This window comes from Engystomops pustulosus, chromosome 11 (genome assembly GCF_040894005.1).
Source record: "Engystomops pustulosus chromosome 11, aEngPut4.maternal, whole genome shotgun sequence".
Lineage (NCBI taxonomy): Eukaryota > Metazoa > Chordata > Amphibia > Anura > Leptodactylidae > Engystomops > Engystomops pustulosus.
The window spans coordinates 85,312,914-85,333,626 of record NC_092421.1 but is presented as its reverse complement, the minus strand read 5'-3'; the positions used below and the strand labels follow the sequence as shown (position 1 = coordinate 85,333,626).

General features: G+C 48.8%; 1 protein-coding gene across 1 annotated transcript in view; it reads left to right on the top strand.

Annotated features, from left to right (window-relative positions):
* LOC140105354 (ATP-binding cassette sub-family C member 2-like) overlaps positions 1-20,713 on the top strand; it is a 48,493-nt gene that overhangs the window by 22,013 nt on the left and 5,767 nt on the right. Inside the window, exons 12-27 of the mRNA XM_072129257.1 lie at positions 3,900-4,037; positions 4,192-4,338; positions 4,987-5,071; positions 6,183-6,249; positions 6,566-6,692; positions 8,063-8,239; positions 8,702-8,869; positions 8,951-9,134; positions 13,489-13,612; positions 13,704-13,821; positions 14,321-14,540; positions 14,626-14,780; positions 14,983-15,138; positions 16,148-16,347; positions 16,437-16,563; positions 17,299-17,400. Of these exons, the coding sequence (XP_071985358.1) occupies positions 3,900-4,037; positions 4,192-4,338; positions 4,987-5,071; positions 6,183-6,249; positions 6,566-6,692; positions 8,063-8,239; positions 8,702-8,869; positions 8,951-9,134; positions 13,489-13,612; positions 13,704-13,821; positions 14,321-14,540; positions 14,626-14,780; positions 14,983-15,138; positions 16,148-16,347; positions 16,437-16,563; positions 17,299-17,400 (2,295 nt within the window). The remainder of the gene's footprint in view (positions 1-3,899; positions 4,038-4,191; positions 4,339-4,986; positions 5,072-6,182; positions 6,250-6,565; positions 6,693-8,062; positions 8,240-8,701; positions 8,870-8,950; positions 9,135-13,488; positions 13,613-13,703; positions 13,822-14,320; positions 14,541-14,625; positions 14,781-14,982; positions 15,139-16,147; positions 16,348-16,436; positions 16,564-17,298; positions 17,401-20,713) is intronic.

Below are 20,713 nucleotides of genomic sequence, written 5' to 3'. Positions count from 1 at the left end.
TGAGCGGCTGACACAAGAGCTTACAGTCTATGAGGATGAGGGGGGGGGGAGACACAAGAGCTTACAGTCTATGAGGATGAGGGGGGTGACACAAGAGCTTACAGTTTATGAGGATGAGGGGGGGACACAAGATCTTACAGTCTATGAGGATGAGGGGATGACACAAGAGCTTACAGTCTATGAGGATGAGGGGGGGCACAAGAGCTTACAGTCTATGAGGATGAGGGGGTGACACAAGAGCTTACAGTCTATGAGGATGAGGGAAAGACACAAGAGATTACAGTCTATGAGGATGAGGGGGTGACACAAGAGTTTACAGTCTATGAGGATGAGGGAGTGACACAAGAGCTTACAGTCTATGAGGAGGTGACACAAGAGCTTACAGTCTATGAGGAGGTGACACAAGAGCTTACAGTCTATGAGGAGGTGACACAAGAGCTTACAGTCTATGAGGATGAGGGGGTGACACAAGAGCTTACAGTCTATGAGGATGAGGAGGTGACACAAGAGATTACAGTCTGTGAGGATGAGGGGGTGACACAAGAGATTACAGTCTATGAGGATGAGCGGCTAACACAAGAGCTTACAGTCTATGAGGAGGACACAAGAGCTTACAGTCTATGAGGATGAGGGGGTGACACAAGAGCTTACAGTCTATGAGGAGGACACAAGAGCTTACAGTCTATGAGGATGAGGGGGTGACACAAGAGATTACAGTCTATGAGGATGAGGGGGTGACACAAGAGCTTACAGTCTATGAGGATGAGGGGGGTGACACAAGAGATTACAGTCTATGAGGATGAGGGGGTGACACAAGAGATTACAGTCTATGAGGATGAGGGGATGACACAAGAGCTTACAGTCTATGAGGATGAGGGGGGGCACAAGAGCTTACAGTCTATGAGGATGAGGGGGTGACACAGGAGCTTACAGTCTATGAGGATGAGGGGTGACACAAGAGCTTACAGTCTATGAGGATGAGGGAGAGACACAAGAGATTACAGTCTATGAGGATGAGGGGGTGACACAAGAGTTTACAGTCTATGAGGATGAGGGGGTGACACAAGAGATTACAGTCTATGAGGATGAGGGGGTGACACAAGAGCTTACAGTCTATGAGGATGAGGGGGTGACACAAGAGCTTACAGTCTATGAGGATGAGGGGAGGACACAAGATCTTACAGTCTATGAGGATGAGGGGGGTGACACAAGAGCTTACAGTCTATGAGGATGAGGGGGGGACACAAGATCTTACAGTCTATGAGGATGAGGGGGGGCACAAGAGCTTACAGTCTATGAGGATGAGGGGGGGCACAAGAGCTTACAGTCTATGAGGATGAGGGGGGGACACAAGATCTTACAGTCTATGAGGATGAGGGGGGGCACAAGAGCTTACAGTCTATGAGGATGAGGGGGGGCACAAGAGCTTACAGTCTATGAGGATGAGGGGGTGACACAGGAGCTTACAGTCTATGAGGATGAGGGGTGACACAAGAGCTTACAGTCTATGAGGATGAGGGAGAGACACAAGAGATTACAGTCTATGAGGATGAGGGGGTGACACAAGAGTTTACAGTCTATGAGGATGAGGGGGTGACACAAGAGATTACAGTCTATGAGGATGAGGGGGGACACAAGAGCTTACAGTCTATGAGGATGAGGGGACACAAGAGTTTACAGTCTATGAGGATGAGACACAAGAGATTACAGTCTATGAGGATGAGGGGTGACACAAGAGCTTACAGTCTATGAGGATGAGGGGTGACACAAGAGCTTACAGTCTATGAGGATGAGGGGGGTGACACAAGAGCTTACAGTTTATGAGGATGAGGGGGGGACACAAGATCTTACAGTCTATGAGGATGAGGGGATGACACAAGAGCTTACAGTCTATGAGGATGAGGGGGGGCACAAGAGCTTACAGTCTATGAGGATGAGGGGGTGACACAAGAGCTTACAGTCTATGAGGATGAGGGAGAGACACAAGAGATTACAGTCTATGAGGATGAGGGGGTGACACAAGAGTTTACAGTCTATGAAGATGAGGGGTGACACAAGAGATTACAGTCTATGAGGATGAGGGGAGACACAAGAGTTTACAGTCTATGAGGATGAGACACAAGAGCTTACAGTCTATGAGGATGAGGGGGGGGGGCACAAGAGCTTACAGTCTATGAGGATGAGGAGATGACACAAGAGCTTACAGTCTATGAGGATGAGGGGGGGGGGGCACAAGAGCTTACAGTCTATGAGGATGAGGAGATGACACAAGAGCTTACAGTCTATGAGCATGAGGGGGTGACACAAGAGCTTACAGTCTATGAGGATGAGGGGTGACACAAGAGCTTACAGTCTATGAGGATGAGGGGTGACACAAGAGATTACAGTCTATGAGGATGAGGGGGGACACAAGAGCTTACAGTCTATGAGGATGAGGGGGTGACACAAGAGCTTACAGTCTATGAGGATGAGGGGGTGACACAAGAGCTTACAGTCTATGAGGATATGGGGGTGACACAAGAGATTACAGTCTATGAGGATATGGGGGTGACACAAGAGATTACAGTCTATGAGGATGAGGGGAGGACACAAGAGCTTACAGTCTATGAGGATGAGGGAGTGACACAAGAGCTTACAGTCTATGAGGATGAGGGGGTGACACAAGAGCTTACAGTCTATGAGGATGAGGGGGTGCCACAAGAGCTTACAGTCTATGAGGATGAGGAGGTGACACAAGAGCTTACAGTCTATGAGGATGAGGGGGTGACACAAGAGATTACAGTCTATGAGGATGAGGGGGTGACACAAGAGCTTACAGTCTATGAGGATGAGAGGTGACACAAGAGCTTACAGTCTATGAGGATGAGGGGTGACACAAGAGCTTACAGTCTATGATGATGAGGAGGGACACAAGAGCTTACAGTCTATGATGATGAGGAGGGACACAAGAGCTTACAGTCTATGAGGATGAGGGGGTGACACAAGAGCTTACAGTCTGAGGATGAGGAGGGACACAAGAGCTTACAGTCTATGAGGATGAGGGGGTGACACAAGAGATTACAGTCTATGAGGATGAGGGGGGACACAAGAGCTTACAGTCTATGAGGATGAGGGGGTGACACAAGAGCTTACAGTCTATGAGGATGAGGGGGTGACACAAGAGCTTACAGTCTATGAGGATATGGGGGTGACACAAGAGATTACAGTCTATGAGGATATGGGGGTGACACAAGAGCTTACAGTCTATGAGGATGAGGGGAGGACACAAGAGCTTACAGTCTATGAGGATGAGGGAGTGACACAAGAGCTTACAGTCTATGAGGATGAGGGGGTGACACAAGAGCTTACAGTCTATGAGGATGAGGGGGTGACACAAGAGCTTACAGTCTATGAGGATGAGGAGGTGACACAAGAGCTTACAGTCTATGAGGATGAGGGGGTGACACAAGAGATTACAGTCTATGAGGATGAGGGGGTGACACAAGAGCTTACAGTCTATGAGGATGAGAGGTGACACAAGAGCTTACAGTCTATGAGGATGAGGGGTGACACAAGAGCTTACAGTCTATGATGATGAGGAGGGACACAAGAGCTTACAGTCTATGATGATGAGGAGGGACACAAGAGCTTACAGTCTATGAGGATGAGGGGGAGACACAAGAGCTTACAGTCTATGGGGATGAGGGGTGACACAAGAGCTTACAGTCTATGAGGATGAGGGGGTGACACAAGAGCTTACAGTCTGAGGATGAGGAGGGACACAAGAGCTTACAGTCTATGAGGATGAAGGGGTGACACAAGAGGTTACAGTCTATGAGGATGAAGGGGTGACACAAGAGCTTACAGTCTATGAGGATGAAGGGGTGACACAAGAGGTTACAGTCTATATTATATTGTAGATCTTGAAGTTATTCGCCTGGGAGCCGTCATTCGAGAAACAGGTGCAAGAAATCCGTGAGAAGGAGCTGAAGGACATGTTGCGCTTCGCTTATCTATTCTCCGTGTCCCTCTTCATATTCACCTGTGCGCCATTCCTGGTAAGGACCATTCCCTCCCCTCATCCTCTCAGGTCATTTTATAGTCATCATTTGTCTTTTCTATCTATAGATATTCTGGGTGAAAAGTCAAAACTGAGGCTAATATTTAGGTGTCATTTCTTATCATTTTGTAATATTTCTTTACATTCTGCAGGTGTCGGTGGCGAGTTTTGCCGTTTATGTCGTCCTGGATAAAGACAACGTCCTGACTGCGGAGAAAGCCTTCACCTCCATCTCCCTGTTCAACATCCTGCGCTTCCCCCTGGCTATGCTGCCGATGCTCATCTCCAACATGGTGCAGGTAAGTAGCTCCTATATGTATCTATGGGGCTCATTTACTTACCCTGTCCAGTCACGATCCCGCGGCGCGTTGTCTGACCAGGATTCGGGTTCTGCCGGGATTCACTAAGGCCGTGCGCCTGATATCCAGTAGGTGTCGCTGCTGCGCCGAGGTCCGCCGGAGTACACCTTCTTCCCGATTCATGTGAGTGCTGATCTTGCGCCACTTTTCGTTTTTTAAATTCTGTGCTTTTTCCGAATCCGTCGGGTTTTCTGATGGCCACGCCCCCCGTTTTCTATCGCGTGAAAGCTGGCGAAATCCGATCGCGTGCGCCAAAATCCTGGCGAAATTTGGCGCAAAACGGAAAAGTTTGGGAAAGTGCGGCCCGTGGAGCCCTTAGCAAATGAGCCCCAATATGTGCCCATAATAGTGTCTCTACTTGTGTCCCTATAAGTAATACAGCCAATGAGCCTCAGGGGCTCCAGGCTCCATTAACACCTATGAAGCCCAGAAGCCCCTCGGGCTCATTTGCATAATTTTTGAAGCCTCTTGACCTTGCCTTTGGGAATCTTCTGGCCATTGACCATTGAGCTCATCCATGTGTAACCGTAGATATAACTCTATAGAACCAAACCTTGTATATTTACCCTTTCTCCTCCCAATATCCAGACAAATGTATCCAGTGCCCGCTTGGAGAAATACCTGGGTGGGGACGATTTGGATAACTCTGCCATAACCAACGACCCTGAAGTTGGTAAGAAGCAAATAGCAATGTTTAACCATCTCACTGCCTCTTCTTATAGTATATACTATCTACTAGTACTATGGCCTTATGGGAAAACTAGTAAGAGCCCCAAACCTCAAGCTCCATCTCATGTGTCCCCATCCCCCTATGCAGCATTCAACTAATTTGGGGTAGTTAGGGTGTAAAATAGTTCAAAGGGTGACTATTGCAGCTTTCACCTATTCCATTTTAGAGTGGAAACCAGGGACGCAGTGGTGTAACTAGGAGAGATGGGGCCCCCTAGCAGGCTACTGCATGGGGCCCCCTTTCCCACTTAAAAAATATACATATTAGTATACTCACACATGCGAGCTACAATCACATATAAATACACTCATGTGCACACACAGCATATACACACACATACATACAGTGCCATATGCAACATACTCACTTACAGTGTATACAGACACACTATATACATCAAAGATACTGCATATACTGTATACATCACAGTATAAGTTGTATACATATTATGCTGGACATGTGCAGTACAATATAGATAGTGCACATCCTCTAATTTTATTTGTGTCAGGTCGGATGACGGGGCCCCCTGACACTGCGGGCCCCATAGCGGCTGCTATGGCTGTTACCACTGTAGTTACACCCCTGCAGGGCCATTCCTCATAGATCCAGGCACCGGGACTGTGGTATCTTCTTATATTTGTTATCCATGGCCTCCTGCCTTCTAAAATCTACTTTTACAATTCTGCTAATGAGCCTGAGGGGCTACCCTAGCCCCACTGTGGTCTGGCTTTGCAGACTGTTACACTGTCTCACTTCCTGGTGTATTCTCAATGCTGAGGGAGCAGGGGGGAGGATGAGACAGTGTAACAGCCTGTAAAAGCAGAGCACATAGGGGCTAGGGTAGCCCATCAGACTCATTAGTATAATTTTAAAAGTTGATGTTTAGAAGGAAGGAGGCCATGAATAACACATATAAGAAGATACCACAGTCCCGGTGCCTGGATCTAGGAGCAATGTCCCTGGTTTATCAGGATGGATGTTGATGGGAGATTTCCTGTGTTTAGGGATATACATTGTGTAACAATATGAATGACCTGTACATTGTCCTCCTCAGACGCCGCCATCCAGTTTTCTGATGCCACCTTTACCTGGGAGCCGGGAACCTCTCCAGCGGTGAAGAAGTAAGACATTGTTACTGTGATGTATAAAGTAATGGACGCTACATTGTATCCAAATCTAACAAATGTATGTAATCACCCAGCGACTGCTATACCCCCCTCCCCCAAGTTACACTGGTGCAAACAAATCCCTTACATACAACATGTTCCGGAAATGTGGTCAAATTTGCAAATCGGCTCTGAGCTGTGGCCATCCTCCAGGTGCTCCGGCACTGCAGACATAGATGTCCCGCCATTGGTTTGTTGTATTTCAGGCTCAGGATGAGGAGATGATTGCTGATTGCATCTCTGATCTCTATATGTCTTCTTCTTCTTGTAGTGTGAACCTGGACATGCAGGAAGGGCACCTGGTGGCCGTGGTCGGCGTGGTTGGGTCGGGGAAGTCTTCTCTTGTCTCTGCGATGCTTGGAGAAATGGATCATGTGAAGGGAAACATTAATATAAAGGTATAACAAGCGCGGTATTATATTCTGTTACATTGTATGAGGAGGTGTATGTATGTATGTATGAGGAGGTGTATGTATGTATGTATGAGGAGGTGTATGAATGTATGTATGAGGAGGTGTATGTATGTATGAGGAGGTGTATGTATGTAGAGGTGTATGTATGTAGAGGAGGTGTATGTATGAGGAGGTGTATGTATGTAGAGGTGTATGTATGTAGAGATGTATGTATGAGGAGGTGTATGTATGTATGTAGAGGAGGTGTATGTATGTAGAGGTGTATGTATGTAGAGGTGTATGTATGTAGAGATGTATGTATGAGGAGGTGTATGTATGTATGTAGAGGAGGTGTATGTATGTAGAGGTGTATGTATGTAGAGGTGTATGTATGTAGAGATGTATGTATGAGGAGGTGTATGTATGTAGAGCTGTATGTATGTATGTAGAGGAGGTGTATGTATGAGGTGGTGTATGTATGTATGAGGAGGTGTATGTATGTAGAGGTGTATGTATGTAGAGGTGTATGTATGTATGAGGAGGTGTATGTATGTAGAGGTGTATGTATATATGAGGAGGTGTATGTATGTACAGGTGTATGTATGTATATAGAGGTGTATGTATGAGGAGGTGTATGTATGTAGATGTGTATGTATGTATGTAGAGGTGTATGTATGTAGAGGTGTATGTATGTAGAGGTGTATGTATGTATGTAGAGGTGTGTGTATGTATGTATGTAGAGGTGTATGTATGTAGGGGTGTATGTATGTATGTATGTAGAGGTGTATGTATGTATGAGGAGGTGTATGTATGTATGTAGAGGAGGTGTATGTATGTAGAGGTGTATGTATGTAGAGGTGTATGTATGTAGAGATGTATGTATGAGGAGGTGTATGTATGTAGAGCTGTATGTATGTATGTAGAGGAGGTGTATGTATGAGGTGGTGTATGTATGTATGAGGAGGTGTATGTATGTAGAGGTGTATGTATGTAGAGGTGTATGTATGTATGAGGAGGTGTATGTATGTAGAGGTGTATGTATATATGAGGAGGTGTATGTATGTACAGGTGTATGTATGTATATAGAGGTGTATGTATGAGGAGGTGTATGTATGTATGTAGATGTGTATGTATGTATGTAGAGGTGTATGTATGTAGAGGTGTATGTATGTAGAGGTGTATGTATGTATGTAGAGGTGTGTGTATGTATGTATGTAGAGGTGTATGTATGTAGGGGTGTATGTATGTATGTATGTAGAGGTGTATGTATGTAGGGGTGTATGTATGTATGTAGGGGTGTATGTATGTTGGGGTGTATGTATGTAGAGGTGCGGGGTGATGGGACATCCTCATGGTAATATTGTCTTGTATTCCAGGGCTCTGTGGCCTATGTCCCTCAGCAGGCCTGGATCCAGAATGCCTCGCTGAGGGATAACATATTATTCGGGGCCCCACTAGACGAGGCGAGGTATCAGCAGGTCCTAGAAGCCTGCGCCCTGCTCCCCGACCTGCAGATCCTGCCCGGAGGGGACATGTCTGAGATCGGAGAAAAGGTGATCCTATATTGTGCTATTCCTGCACTGTACAGATGAAACATGGTGCTTCACTTCAGGCACAGTATAGAACAATTACTTTGTATTTAGCGCTATTACTATACTGTACAGAGGGGGGGGATTAGACCCCCACGGACCCTGCGCTGTATGAATATTACACCCCCTACAAGTCTGGGATCACTTCCTACATCTGGGACTAGAAGCAGCTTCTTTGGGAATAAAGGATGTGTCCCTTCTGCTGATTTCGATCTACAGTTTCAGGACCTTTGGAGGACCTTCAAAGGTCCTGAAAAGCTCCTGTGTATTGGAAGCAGGGATAGATGTCCAGGGATTTCATGGGTGTAGAACCATCTCAGTATAAAATGTGGTGGGTGGTCCGGGTGGCCATGGGTCCCCTTGAAGGCTTGAATTGTTTATAACATCTTCCGCTTCTTCTCTCCTCCCCCATGACATGTCCTATAGGGAATAAACCTGAGCGGAGGCCAGAAGCAGCGGGTGAGTTTGGCTCGGGCCGTATATCAGGACACGGACATCTACATCCTCGATGACCCGCTCTCTGCTGTGGACGCTCACGTGGGGAAACACATATTCGAGAAGGTGGTGGGACCCAAGGGGTTACTGAAGAATAAGGTACAAAATAACCACAAAGTGTTAGAGAATTGCTCTGATGGACACAACTTTCTATAGCTGTCACCTGTGTCCTCCTCACAGACCCGGGTCCTGGTCACTCATGGGGTGAGCTTTCTGAAGCACGCCCATGAGATTGTGGTGTTAGTGGGCGGCAGCGTGACCGAAAGAGGCTCATACACAACATTACTGGCAAATAATGGAGCCTTTGCTGAGTTCCTCAAGACCTACGCGAAGCAGGACCACGCCAAGGACTCCGAGCCCACAGGTAAAGTCCAGCTACATTGTACATGGAGATTTCAGATGTTCCCCTACAGTCCAGGGCTTGGTCAGATGTTCCTCTACAGTCCAGGGCTTGGTCAAATGTTCCTCTACAGTCCAGGGCTTGGTCAGATGTTCCTCTACAGTCCAGGACTCGGTCAGATGTTCCTCTACAGTCCAGGGCTTGGTTAGATGTTCCTCTACAGTCCAGGGCTTGGTCAGATGTTCCTGCACAGTCCAGGGCTTAGTCAGATGTTCCCCTACAGTCCAGGGCTTGGTCAGATGTTCCTGCACAGTCCAGGGCTTAGTCAGATGTTCCCCTACAGTTCAGGGATTGGTCAGATGTTCCTCTACAGTCCAGGGCTTGGTCAGATGTTCCCCTACAGTTCAGGGCTTGGTCAGATGTTCCTCTACAGTCCAGGGCTTAGTCAGATGTTCCCCTACAGTCCAGGGCTTAGTCAGATGTTCCCCTACAGTCCAGGGCTTGGTCAGATGTTCCTCTACAGTCCAGGGCTTAGTCAGATGTTCCTCTACAGTCCAGGGCTTGGTCAGATGTTCCTCTACAGTCCAGGGCTTAGTCAGATGTTCCCCTACAGTCCAGGGCTTGGTCAGATGTTCCTCTACAGTCCAGGACTTGGTCAGATGTTCCTCTACGGTCCAGGGCTTGGTCAGATGTTCTTCTACAGTCCAGGACTTGGTCAGATGTTCCTCTACAGTCCAGGACTCGGTCAGATGTTCCTCTACAGTCCAGGGCTTGGTCAGATGTTCCTCTACAGTCCAGGGCTTGGTCAGATGTTCCTCTACAGTCCAGGGCTTGGTCAGATGTTCCTCTACAGTCCAGGGCTTGGTCAGATGTTCCTCTACAGTCCAGGGCTTAGTCAGATGTTCCTCTACAGTCCAGGGCTTGGTCAGATGTTCCTCTACAGTCCAGGGCTTGGTCAGATGTTCCTCTACAGTACAGGGCTTAGTCAGATGTTCCCCTACAGTCCAGGGCTTGGTCAGATGTTCCTCTACAGTCCAGGACTTGGTCAGATGTTCCTCTACAGTCCATGACTCGGTCAGATTTTCCTCTACAGTCCAGGGCTTGGTCAGATGTTCCTCTACAGTCCAGGGCTTAGTCAGATGTTCCCCTACAGTCCAGGGCTTGGTCAGATGTTCCTCTACAGTCCAGGACTCGGTCAGATGTTCCTCTACAGTCCAGGGCTTGGTTAGATGTTCCTCTACAGTCCAGGACTTGGTCAGATGTTCCTCTACAGTCCATGACTCGGTCAGATGTTCCTCTACAGTCCAGGGCTTGGTCAGATGTTCCTCTACAGTCCAGGGCTTAGTCAGATGTTCCCCTACAGTCCAGGGCTTGGTCAGATATTCCTCTACAGTCCAGGACTCGGTCAGATGTTCCTCTACAGTCCAGGGTTTGGTCAGATGTTCCTCTACAGTCCAGGGTTTGGTCAGATGTTCCTCTACAGTCCAGGGCTTGGTCAGCTGTTCCTCTAGAGTCCAGGGCTTGGTCAGATGTTCCTCTAGAGTCCAGTGCTTGGTCAGATGTTTCTCTACAGTTCAGGGCTTGGTCAGATGTTCCTCTACTGTCCAGGGCTTGGTCAGATGTTCCTCTACAGTCCAGGGTTTGATCAGATGTTCCTCTACAGTCCAGGGCTTGGTCAGATGTTCTTCTACAGTCCAGGGCTTGGTCAGATGTTCCTCTACAGTCTAGGGCTTGGTCAGATGTTCCTCTACAGTCCAGGGCTTAGTCAGATGTTCCCCTAAAGTCCAGGGCTTGGTCAGATGTTCCTCTACAGTCCAGGGCTTAGTCAGATGTTCCCCTAAAGTCCAGGGCTTGGTCAGATGTTCCTCTACAGTCCAGGGCTTAGTCAGATGTTCCCCTAAAGTCCAGGGCTTGGTCAGATGTTCCTCTACAGTCCAGGACTCAGTCAGATGTTCCTGCACAGTCCAGGGCTTGGTTAGATGTTCCTGTAGAGTCCAGGACTTGGTCAGATGTTCCTCTACAGTCCAGGGTTTGGTCAGATGTTCCTCTACAGTCCAGGGCTTGGCCAAATGTCCCTCTACAGTCCAGGGCTTGGTCCGATGTTCCTCTACAGTCCAGGACATGGTCAGATGTTCCTCTACAGTCCAGGACTCGGTCAGATGTTCCTCTACAGTCCAGGGCTTGGTCAGATGTACCTCTACAGTCCAGGGCTTGGTCAGATGTTCCCCTACAGTTCAGGGCTTGGTCAGATGTGCCTGTACAGTCCAGGGCTTGGTCAGATGTTCCTCTAGAGTCCAGGACATGGTCAGATGTTCCTCTACATTCCAGGACTCGGTCAGATGTTCCTCTACAGTCCAGGGCTTGGTCAGATGTGCCTCTACAGTCCAGGGCTTGGTCAGATGTTCCCCTACAGTTCAGGGCTTGGTCAGATGTTCCTCTACAGTCCAGGACTTGGTCAGATGTTCCTCTACAGTCCAGAACTCGGTCAGATGTTCCTCTACAGTCCAGGGCTTGGTCAGATGTACCTCTACAGTCCAGGACTCGGTCAGATGTTCCTCTACAGTCCAGGGCTTGGTCAGATGTTCCTCTACAGTTCAGGGCTTGGTCAGATGTTCCTCTACAGTCCAGGGCTTGGTCAGATGTTCCTCTACAGTCCAGGGCTTGGTCAGATGTTCCTCTACAGTCCAGGGCTTGGTCAGATGTTCCTGTACAATCCAGGGCTTGGTCAGATGTTCCTCTACGGTCCAGGGCTTGGTCAGATGTTCTTCTAGAGTCCAGGACTTGGTCAGATGTTTCCCTACAGTTCAGGGCTTGGTCAGATGTTCCTCTACAGTCCAGGACTTGGTCAGATGTTCCTCTACAGTCCAGGACTCGGTCAGATGTTCCTCTACAGTCCAGGGCTTGGTCAGATGTTCCTCTACGGTCCAGGGCTTGGTCAGATGTTCCTCTACAGTCCAGGGCTTGGTCAGATGTTCCTCTAGAGTCCAGGACTTGGTCAGATGTTCCTCTACAGTCCAGGGCTTGGTCAGATGTTCCTCTACAGTCCAGGGCTTGGTCAGATGTTCCTCTACAGTCCAGGGCTTGGTCAGATGTTCCTCTACAGTTCAGGGCTTGGTCAGATGTTCCTCTACAGTCCAGGGCTTGGTCAGATGTTCCTCTACAGTCCAGGGCTTGGTCAGATGTTCCTCTACAGTCCAGGGCTTGGTCAGATGTTCCTCTACAGTCCAGGGCTTGGTCAGATGTTCCTGTACAATCCAGGGCTTGGTCAGATGTTCCTCTACGGTCCAGGGCTTGGTCAGATGTTCTTCTAGAGTCCAGGGCTTGGTCAGATGTTCCCCTACAGTTCAGGGCTTGGTCAGATGTTCCTCTACAGTTCAGGGCTTGGTCAGATGTTCCTCTACTGTCCAGGGCTTGGTCAGATGTTCCTCTACAGTCCAGGGTTTGATCAGATGTTCCTCCACAGTCCAGGTCTTGGTCAGATGTTCCTCTACAGTCCAGGGCTTGGTCAGATGTTCCTCTAGAGTCCAGGACTTGGTCAGATGTTCCTCTACAGTCCAGGGCTTGGTCAGATGTTCCTCTACAGTCCAGGGCTTGGTCAGATGTTCCTCTACAGTCCAGGGCTTGGTCAGATGTTCCTGTACAATCCAGGGCTTGGTCAGATGTTCCTCTACAGTCCAGGGCTTGGTCAGATGTTCCTGTACAATCCAGGGCTTGGTCAGATGTTCCTCTACGGTCCAGGGCTTGGTCAGATGTTCTTCTAGAGTCCAGGACTTGGTCAGATGTTCCTCTACAGTTCAGGGCTTGGTCAGATGTTCCTCTACAGTCCAGGGCTTGGTCAGATGTTCCTCTACAGTCCAGGGCTTGGCCAGATGTTCCTCTAGATGATTGTTTCAGAAATACATGCAGTAATATGTAATAAAGACCTTTGACTATAGGATTGGTCATTGAAAGGAGCCTATAAGAAAAGAAGAACATGTGGACAGGTACTAGGCAGAGGCCACGAGGTCTCCTACACACCATTACTATACGTGGAATCAGAAGCAGATCTCATGGTGGATTCCCCCTCCTGCCTCTGCCCTAATCTGTAATGTAATAATCCTGGAACCCAACTTATTACAAACTTTATTTTAGTAATATGTAAATGACCTGCAGAGGCTACTGGGGCTTGTCCTGGCGGGGAACCGGGAACTAAGGCTTCTCCCCGCCCCTGGAGCCCCTGCAGTTACTTTACATATTACTAAAATAAAGTTTGTAACAAGTTATGTTCATTACAGATGGAGGAATCTACCATCAGGTCTTCTTCTGATTCCTCATGGGAGGTCTCCTTTCAGCTTTGTATCTTATTGTCATGGTCATGATTCCTGTTGTTCCTCTGCAGTGCTCCTCGATGATGAAGATGATGATGAGGATGAAACCATAGAAGAAGCTGCAGCAGTAGCAGAAGACATTGTGACGACGACACTGAAGAGAGAGAACAGTCTACACCGGAGGAAGCTCGGCAGGTGAGGGCTCGGCCCAGGACACGTATATATCCACCATGGACCACGGGTGATCTGAGACTTGTGATTTCTCACCCATCCGTCTGTCTTTCAGTGTGAATGGCTCTTTAAGGAGGTCACTGAAGGACGTAGTCAAGGACAAGGGAGAAGACAAGAAGAAAACTGCAAAAGGACAACAACTTATTGAGAAGGAAACGGTGGAGACAGGAAAGGTAGAGATGACCGGTGTCACCTTGTATGCCCCTGACCTCAGCATCTGTTATGACGTCACATCGTAACAACCTCTGTAAGATGTGATAGTACATGCCACAACCTCATGACCCAGAGGCAAAAGCTGAAGCTGCTGGCCCCCAAGTATAATTATAGTCATCTGAAGCCACCACTAGGGGGAGCTTTCTGTATACAGATCCCATTTTAACCACTAGAAGTCCCAGAAGTGGCTGCCAGTAACATTTGAGTGTTGGTGGATCTTCACATACAGCCCAGAGGATGGTGGGGGGAAGAGGGGAGGGGGGAGGGGTCCTGTTGCAGCCAGTTGTATTACAGCCAGACCCAGGAAAGGGGGGGGGAGACCCAGAAACTAAGGGGGTTTCTATGATGGGGTCAGAATTAATGTTATAATTAGTTATTTATTATATAATTATAATTATATAATTATTTCATCCAATCAGGGTCATTTTTAAATCTCCTCTAATTAACCCTTTGTTGCAGGTGAAATTCTCTCTGTATGTGAAGTATCTGCGTGCGATCGGCTGGAGTTACTCCATCTGGATATTGGCGGCCTACGTTTTGCAGAACGCGGCCTTTGTCGGACAGAACATTTGGCTGAGTGAATGGACCTCGGACGCTGTGACCTACTTTAATGAAACCTATCCGGCCTCGCAGAGGGACATGCGGCTCGGGGTGTTTGGCGCTATGGGCGTGGCACAAGGTGCTTGATGTTTTTATTCTCACATTTTAGAAGGTAACACTTGGTATTGTGCCGGCAGTGATTCACGACGTGTGTATATTTTTAGGTATTTTTGTGTTTCTTGGCGCTTTTCTGGTTGCGGCTGGTACGGTGCGGGCGTCGCGGCTGCTCCATACACAGCTTCTCCGAAATATCCTGCACGTTCCTATGGAGTTCTTTGACACTACTCCAACCGGGCGCATTGTCAACAGGTTTGCCAAGGTCAGTTGCATTAAGAGTCCTAGAGAAGAGTAACTCCCCCATTAGTGAGGACAGGACCCCCTGTGCTCTGCATCATTGGGGGTCCCATTCTCACGATCAGTTGGGGGGGGGGTCTCACCGATCACCTGTTATCCCCAACCCTCCTGAGCCCTTTGATTCTTATATGTCTTATAATTCGGATGAATATTTTACTTGCATGTAGGACATCTTTACCGTGGATGAGACTATCCCCATGTCGTTCCGTAGCTGGATCGCCTGCATCTTAGGAGTCATCAGCACCCTGTTTATGATCTGCTTCGCCACCCCGATTTTTGCGGCTGTCATTGTTCCACTCGCCATTTTGTATTATTTTATTCAGGTAAGCAGCTTGTTTCTGTGGCGTTACTTTACCTTTGTACTGTGTAACTAGGACGTGTATCAGGGTTGGCATCAGCACCCAGCAAGGTCAGGCAAGGGCCAGGGCCCACAGCTACTCTCTGCTGTGTTGTAGGGCATCCGCAGTATAGCACAGGGCAAACCCCTGCTTGCTAAAAGGATTATATATTGTATGTGGTCTATGTGGTCTCGAACCCCTAATGTACCACATGGAAGGCGCCAACATTAAAGGGATATTCACATTTACAGTAATGAATCTGCCATATACATATATTTCTTCAATTGGAAGTTATTTAAAAAAAAATCTACCTATGTGAAGATAATTTCCCATAAATGTAGTCATGTACCTTAGAAACGAGATTGTTGTCCTTGGATACAACCACCTCTGCTGGAGTGATTGAACAAAAATCAAATCATTTTTGTATATGAAAACTGCCACATTACTGCATGTGGTAATGAACGCTGGATCCAGATGGTCAGGCAGGACTCAGTAGCGCATGTGTGCTCACTGCTACCAGAGTGCATGGTGGTCATATCCAAAGACAACTATCTCATTTCTAAGGGACAACATGGCACATTGGGGCAGATTTATCAAGCTGTCTGAAAGTCAGAATATTTCTAGTTGCCCATGGCAACCAATCACAGCTCAACTTTCATTTTACCAGTGCTCATGAATATTTTTAAGGGGAGCTGTGATTGGTTGCCATGGGCAACTAGAAATATTCTGACTTTCAGACAGCTTGATAAATCTGCCCCATTATCTTCACACAGGAACATTTTTTTTTACATAACATGCAATTGAATAAATGTATGAATATGGCAGATAAAGTAAATTAAATGTGACTTCCCAGATAAGAATTCACCTTTAATACTGAGCCAGAGGCTGGAGAGGATTTTCTATACCTGAAAACCTAAGTCTCAAATTTTACAAAAATAATTGTAAAGACAATTCCTTAATATGCATGAAACTTACCTTGTTATGTTGTCTGCAGAGGTTTTACGTCACCACCTCGCGTCAGCTGAGACGTCTGGACTCGGTCACGCGCTCCCCCATCTACTCTCACTTTGGGGAGACGGTTTCGGGTCTGTCGGTCATTCGGGCTTATGGACATCAGCAGAGGTTCCTCCAGCACAATGAAGACACCTTAGACATCAACCAGAAGAGCGTTTACTCCTGGATCGTCTCCAATAGGTGATGAATCCCGGAGATGTGTCCGATCTTGTGATAATTATTGATCTATCATCTATAATGATCTTCTTATCCGGTTATCCGGTCTGCAGGTGGCTCGCCATTCGTCTGGAATTTGTAGGAAACCTTATAGTGTTCTTCGCTGCGCTCTTCGCTGTGTTGGCCCGCGGCACGGTGGACGGCGGGACTGTGGGTCTATCTATATCCTCAGCGCTCAATGTGAGTCTCATGTGTATATCTCAGCTCTATGGATATTACATTACTCATAGATCCGGGTACTAGGACTGTGGGATCTTCTTATATTTGTTATCCATGGCCTCCTTCCTTCGACTTGTAAAATTATGCTAATGAGCCATCTTCTCGTCTACATAGTTTCACAGGCTTTTCCGCAGGGGGGAGGACAGTGTAACAGCCTGTGAAGCAGCTATACAGGGGGGCTCTGTTAACACCCCCCTGAACCCTTCGGACTCATTAGCATAATTATAAAAGTTGATATTAGAATGAAGGAGGCCATGGATAACAAATATGAGAAGATACCACAGTATAAGAAGATGCCTGGATCTATGAGTAGTGTCCCTGGTTTATCAGGATGGGTTCTGATGGGAGATTTCCTTTAAAGAATTTTTTTCTGAGATGTTTATACTAATGATCCTAAGGATTGGTCTAAATATTTTGGGTGGGGGTCATTTCCTGCCACCTTGGCCCATTGGAGAGGTCATGGCACTCAGTCCCGATCATATAGGACAGGACTAGAGATCTCTTTGTCCTGGGGGCACTGGGGAGTTTGATCAATAAAAGGGTCTTGGAAAACTCTGGCACTCTGTGGCACTCAGAAAGGAGGCAGACCTGAGCTGCAGTACCACACAATGGACAGGTGGGGCGCTGTATCTAGAGGAAGCAGTCATGTTTCCTCTCCTGTACATTTCCTTTCTCCTTTATTCCGTATTTGCACAGATCACTCAGACGCTGAACTGGTTGGTGCGGATGACGTCCGAGCTGGAGACCAACATTGTCGCTGTTGAGCGCGTGGATGAGTACATAAAGGCAGAGAATGAGGTAAAGTCTGGGGACATTGACGAACACTACAGTCGTCCTGTCGCTATAGCCGTCCTGTCGCTATAGTCGTCCTGTCGCTATAGCCGTCCTGTCGCTATAGCCGTCCTGTCGCTATAGCCGTCCCGTCGCTATAGTCGTCCTGTCGCTCTAGTCGTCCTGTCGCTATAGCCGTCCTGTCGCTATAGTCGTCCTGTCGCTATAGCCGTCCTGTCGCTATAGTCGTCCTGTCGCTATAGTCGTCCTGTCGCTATAGCCGTCCTGTCGCTATAGCCGTCCTGTCGCTATAGCCGTCCTGTCGCTATAGCCGTCCTGTCGCTATAGTCGTCCTGTCGCTATAGCCGTCCTGTCGCTATAGTCGTCCTGTCGCTATAGTCGTCCTGTCGCTATAGTCGTCCTGTCGCTCTAGTCGTCCTGTCGCTCTAGTCGTCCTGTCGCTATAGCCGTCCTGTCGCTCTAGTCGTCCTGTCGCTATAGTCGTCCTGTCGCTATAGCCGTCCTGTCGCTATAGTCGTCCTGTCGCTCTAGTCGTCCTGTCGCTATAGTCGTCCTGTCGCTATAGTCGTCCTGTCGCTCTAGTCGTCCTGTCGCTATAGCCGTCCTGTCGCTATAGTCGTCCTGTCGCTATAGCCGTCCTGTCGCTATAGTCGTCCTGTCGCTCTAGTCGTCCTGTCGCTATAGTCGTCCTGTCGCTATAGTCGTCCTGTCGCTATAGTCGTCCTGTCGCTATAGTCGTCCTGTCGCTATAGCCGTCCTGTCGCTATAGCCGTCCTGTCGCTATAGTCGTCCTGTCGCTATAGTCGTCCTGTCGCTATAGTCGTCCTGTCGCTATAGTCGTCCTGTCGCTATAGTCGTCCTGTCGCTATAGCCGTCCTGTCGCTATAGCCGTCCTGTCGCTATAGTCGTCCTGTCGCTATAGTCGTCCTGTCGCTATAGTCGTCCTGTCGCTATAGCCGTCCTGTCGCTATAGTCGTCCTGTCGCTCTAGTCGTCCTGTCGCTATAGTCGTCCTGTCGCTATAGCCGTCCTGTCGCTATAGTCGTCCTGTCGCTATAGTCGTCCTGTCGCTCTAGTCGTCCTGTCGCTATAGTCGTCCTGTCGCTATAGTCGTCCTGTCGCTATAGTCGTCCTGTCGCTCTAGCCGTCCTGTCGCTCTAGTCGTCCTGTCGCTATAGTCGTCCTGTCGCTATAGTCGTCCTGTCGCTCTAGTCGTCCTGTCGCTCTAGTCGTCCTGTCGCTATAGCCGTCCTGTCGCTCTAGTTGTCCTGTCGCTATAGTCGTCCTGTCGCTATAGCCGTCCTGTCGCTATAGCCGTCCTGTCGCTATAGTCGTCCTGTCGCTCTAGTCGTCCTGTCGCTATAGTCGTCCTGTCGCTATAGCCGTCCTGTCGCTATAGTCGTCCTGTCGCTCTAGTCGTCCTGTCGCTATAGTCGTCCTGTCGCTATAGTCGTCCTGTCGCTATAGTCGTCCTGTCGCTATAGTCGTCCTGTCGCTATAGCCGTCCTGTCGCTATAGCCGTCCTGTCGCTCTAGTCGTCCTGTCGCTATAGTCGTCCTGTCGCTATAGTCGTCCTGTCGCTATAGTCGTCCTGTCGCTATAGCCGTCCTGTCGCTATAGCTGTCCTGTCGCTATAGTCGTCCTGTCGCTATAGTCGTCCTGTCGCTATAGTCGTCCTGTCGCTATAGTCGTCCTGTCGCTATAGCCGTCCTGTCGCTATAGCCGTCCTGTCGCTATAGTCGTCCTGTCGCTATAGTCGTCCTGTCGCTATAGTCGTCCTGTCGCTATAGCCGTCCTGTCGCTATAGCCGTCCTGTCGCTATAGTCGTCCTGTCGCTATAGTCGTCCTGTCGCTATAGTCGTCCTGTCGCTATAGTCGTCCTGTCGCTATAGTCGTCCTGTCGCTATAGCCGTCCTGTCGCTATAGCCGTCCTGTCGCTATAGTCGTCCTGTCGCTATAGTCGTCCTGTCGCTATAGCCGTCCTGTCGCTATAGTCGTCCTGTCGCTATAGTCGTCCTGTCGCTATAGTCGTACTGTCGCTATAGTCGTACTGTCGCTATAGTCGTCCTGTCGCTATAGTCGTCCTGTCGCTATAGCCGTCCTGTCGCTATAGTCGTCCTGTCGCTATAGTCGTCCTGTCGCTATAGTCGTCCTGTCGCTATAGCCGTCCTGTCGCTATAGCCGTCCTGTCGCTATAGTCGTTCTGTCGCTATAGCCGTCCTGTCGCTATAGTCGTCCTGTCGCTATAGTCGTCCTGTCGCTATAGCTGTCCTGTCGCTCTAGTCGTCCTGTCGCTATAGTCGTCCTGTCGCTATAGTCGTCCTGTCGCTATAGTCGTCCTGTCGCTCTAGTCGTCCTGTCGCTCTAGTCGTCCTGTCGCTATAGCCGTCCTGTCGCTATAGTCGTCCTGTCGCTATAGCCGTCCTGTCGCTATAGCCGTCCTGTCGCTCTAGTCGTCCTGTCGCTATAGTCGTCCTGTCGCTATAGTCGTCCTGTCGCTATAGTCGTCCTGTCGCTATAGTCGTCCTGTCGCTATAGTCGTCCTGTCGCTCTAGTCGTCCTGTCGCTATAGTCGTCCTGTCGCCATAGTCGTCCTGTCGCTATAGCCGTCCTGTCGCTATAGCCGTCCTGTCGCTATAGTCGTCCTGTCGCTATAGTCGTCCTGTCGCTATAGTCGTCCTGTCGCTATAGTCGTCCTGTCGCCATAGTCGTCTTGTCGCTATAGTCGTCCTGTCGCTATAGTCGTCTTGTCGCTATAGTCGTCCTGTCGCTATAGTCGTCCTGTCGCTCTAGTCGTCCTGTCGCTCTAGTCGTCCTGTCGCTCTAGTCGTCCTGTCGCTCTAGTCGTCCTGTCGCTATAGTCGTCCTGTCGCTCTAGTCGTCCTGTCGCTATAGCCGTCCTGTCGCTATAGCTGTCCTGTCGCTATAGTCGTCCTGTCGCTATAGTCGTCCTGTCGCTATAGTCGTCCTGTCGCTATAGTCGTCCTGTCGCTATAGCCGTCCTGTCGCTCTAGTCGTCCTGTCGCTCTAGTCGTCCTGTCGCTATAGTCGTCCTGTCGCTATAGTCGTCCTGTCGCTATAGCCGTCCTGTCGCTATAGTCGTCCTGTCGCTATAGTCGTCCTGTCGCTATAGCCGTCCTGTCGCTCTAGTCGTCCTGTCGCTATAGCCGTCCTGTCGCTCTAGTCGTCCTGTCGCTATAGTCGTCCTGTCGCTCTAGTAGTCCTGTCGCTATAGCCGTCCTGTCGCTATAGTCGTCCTGTCGCTATAGCCGTCCTGTCGCTATAGCCGTCCTGTCGCTATAGCCGTCCTGTCGCTATAG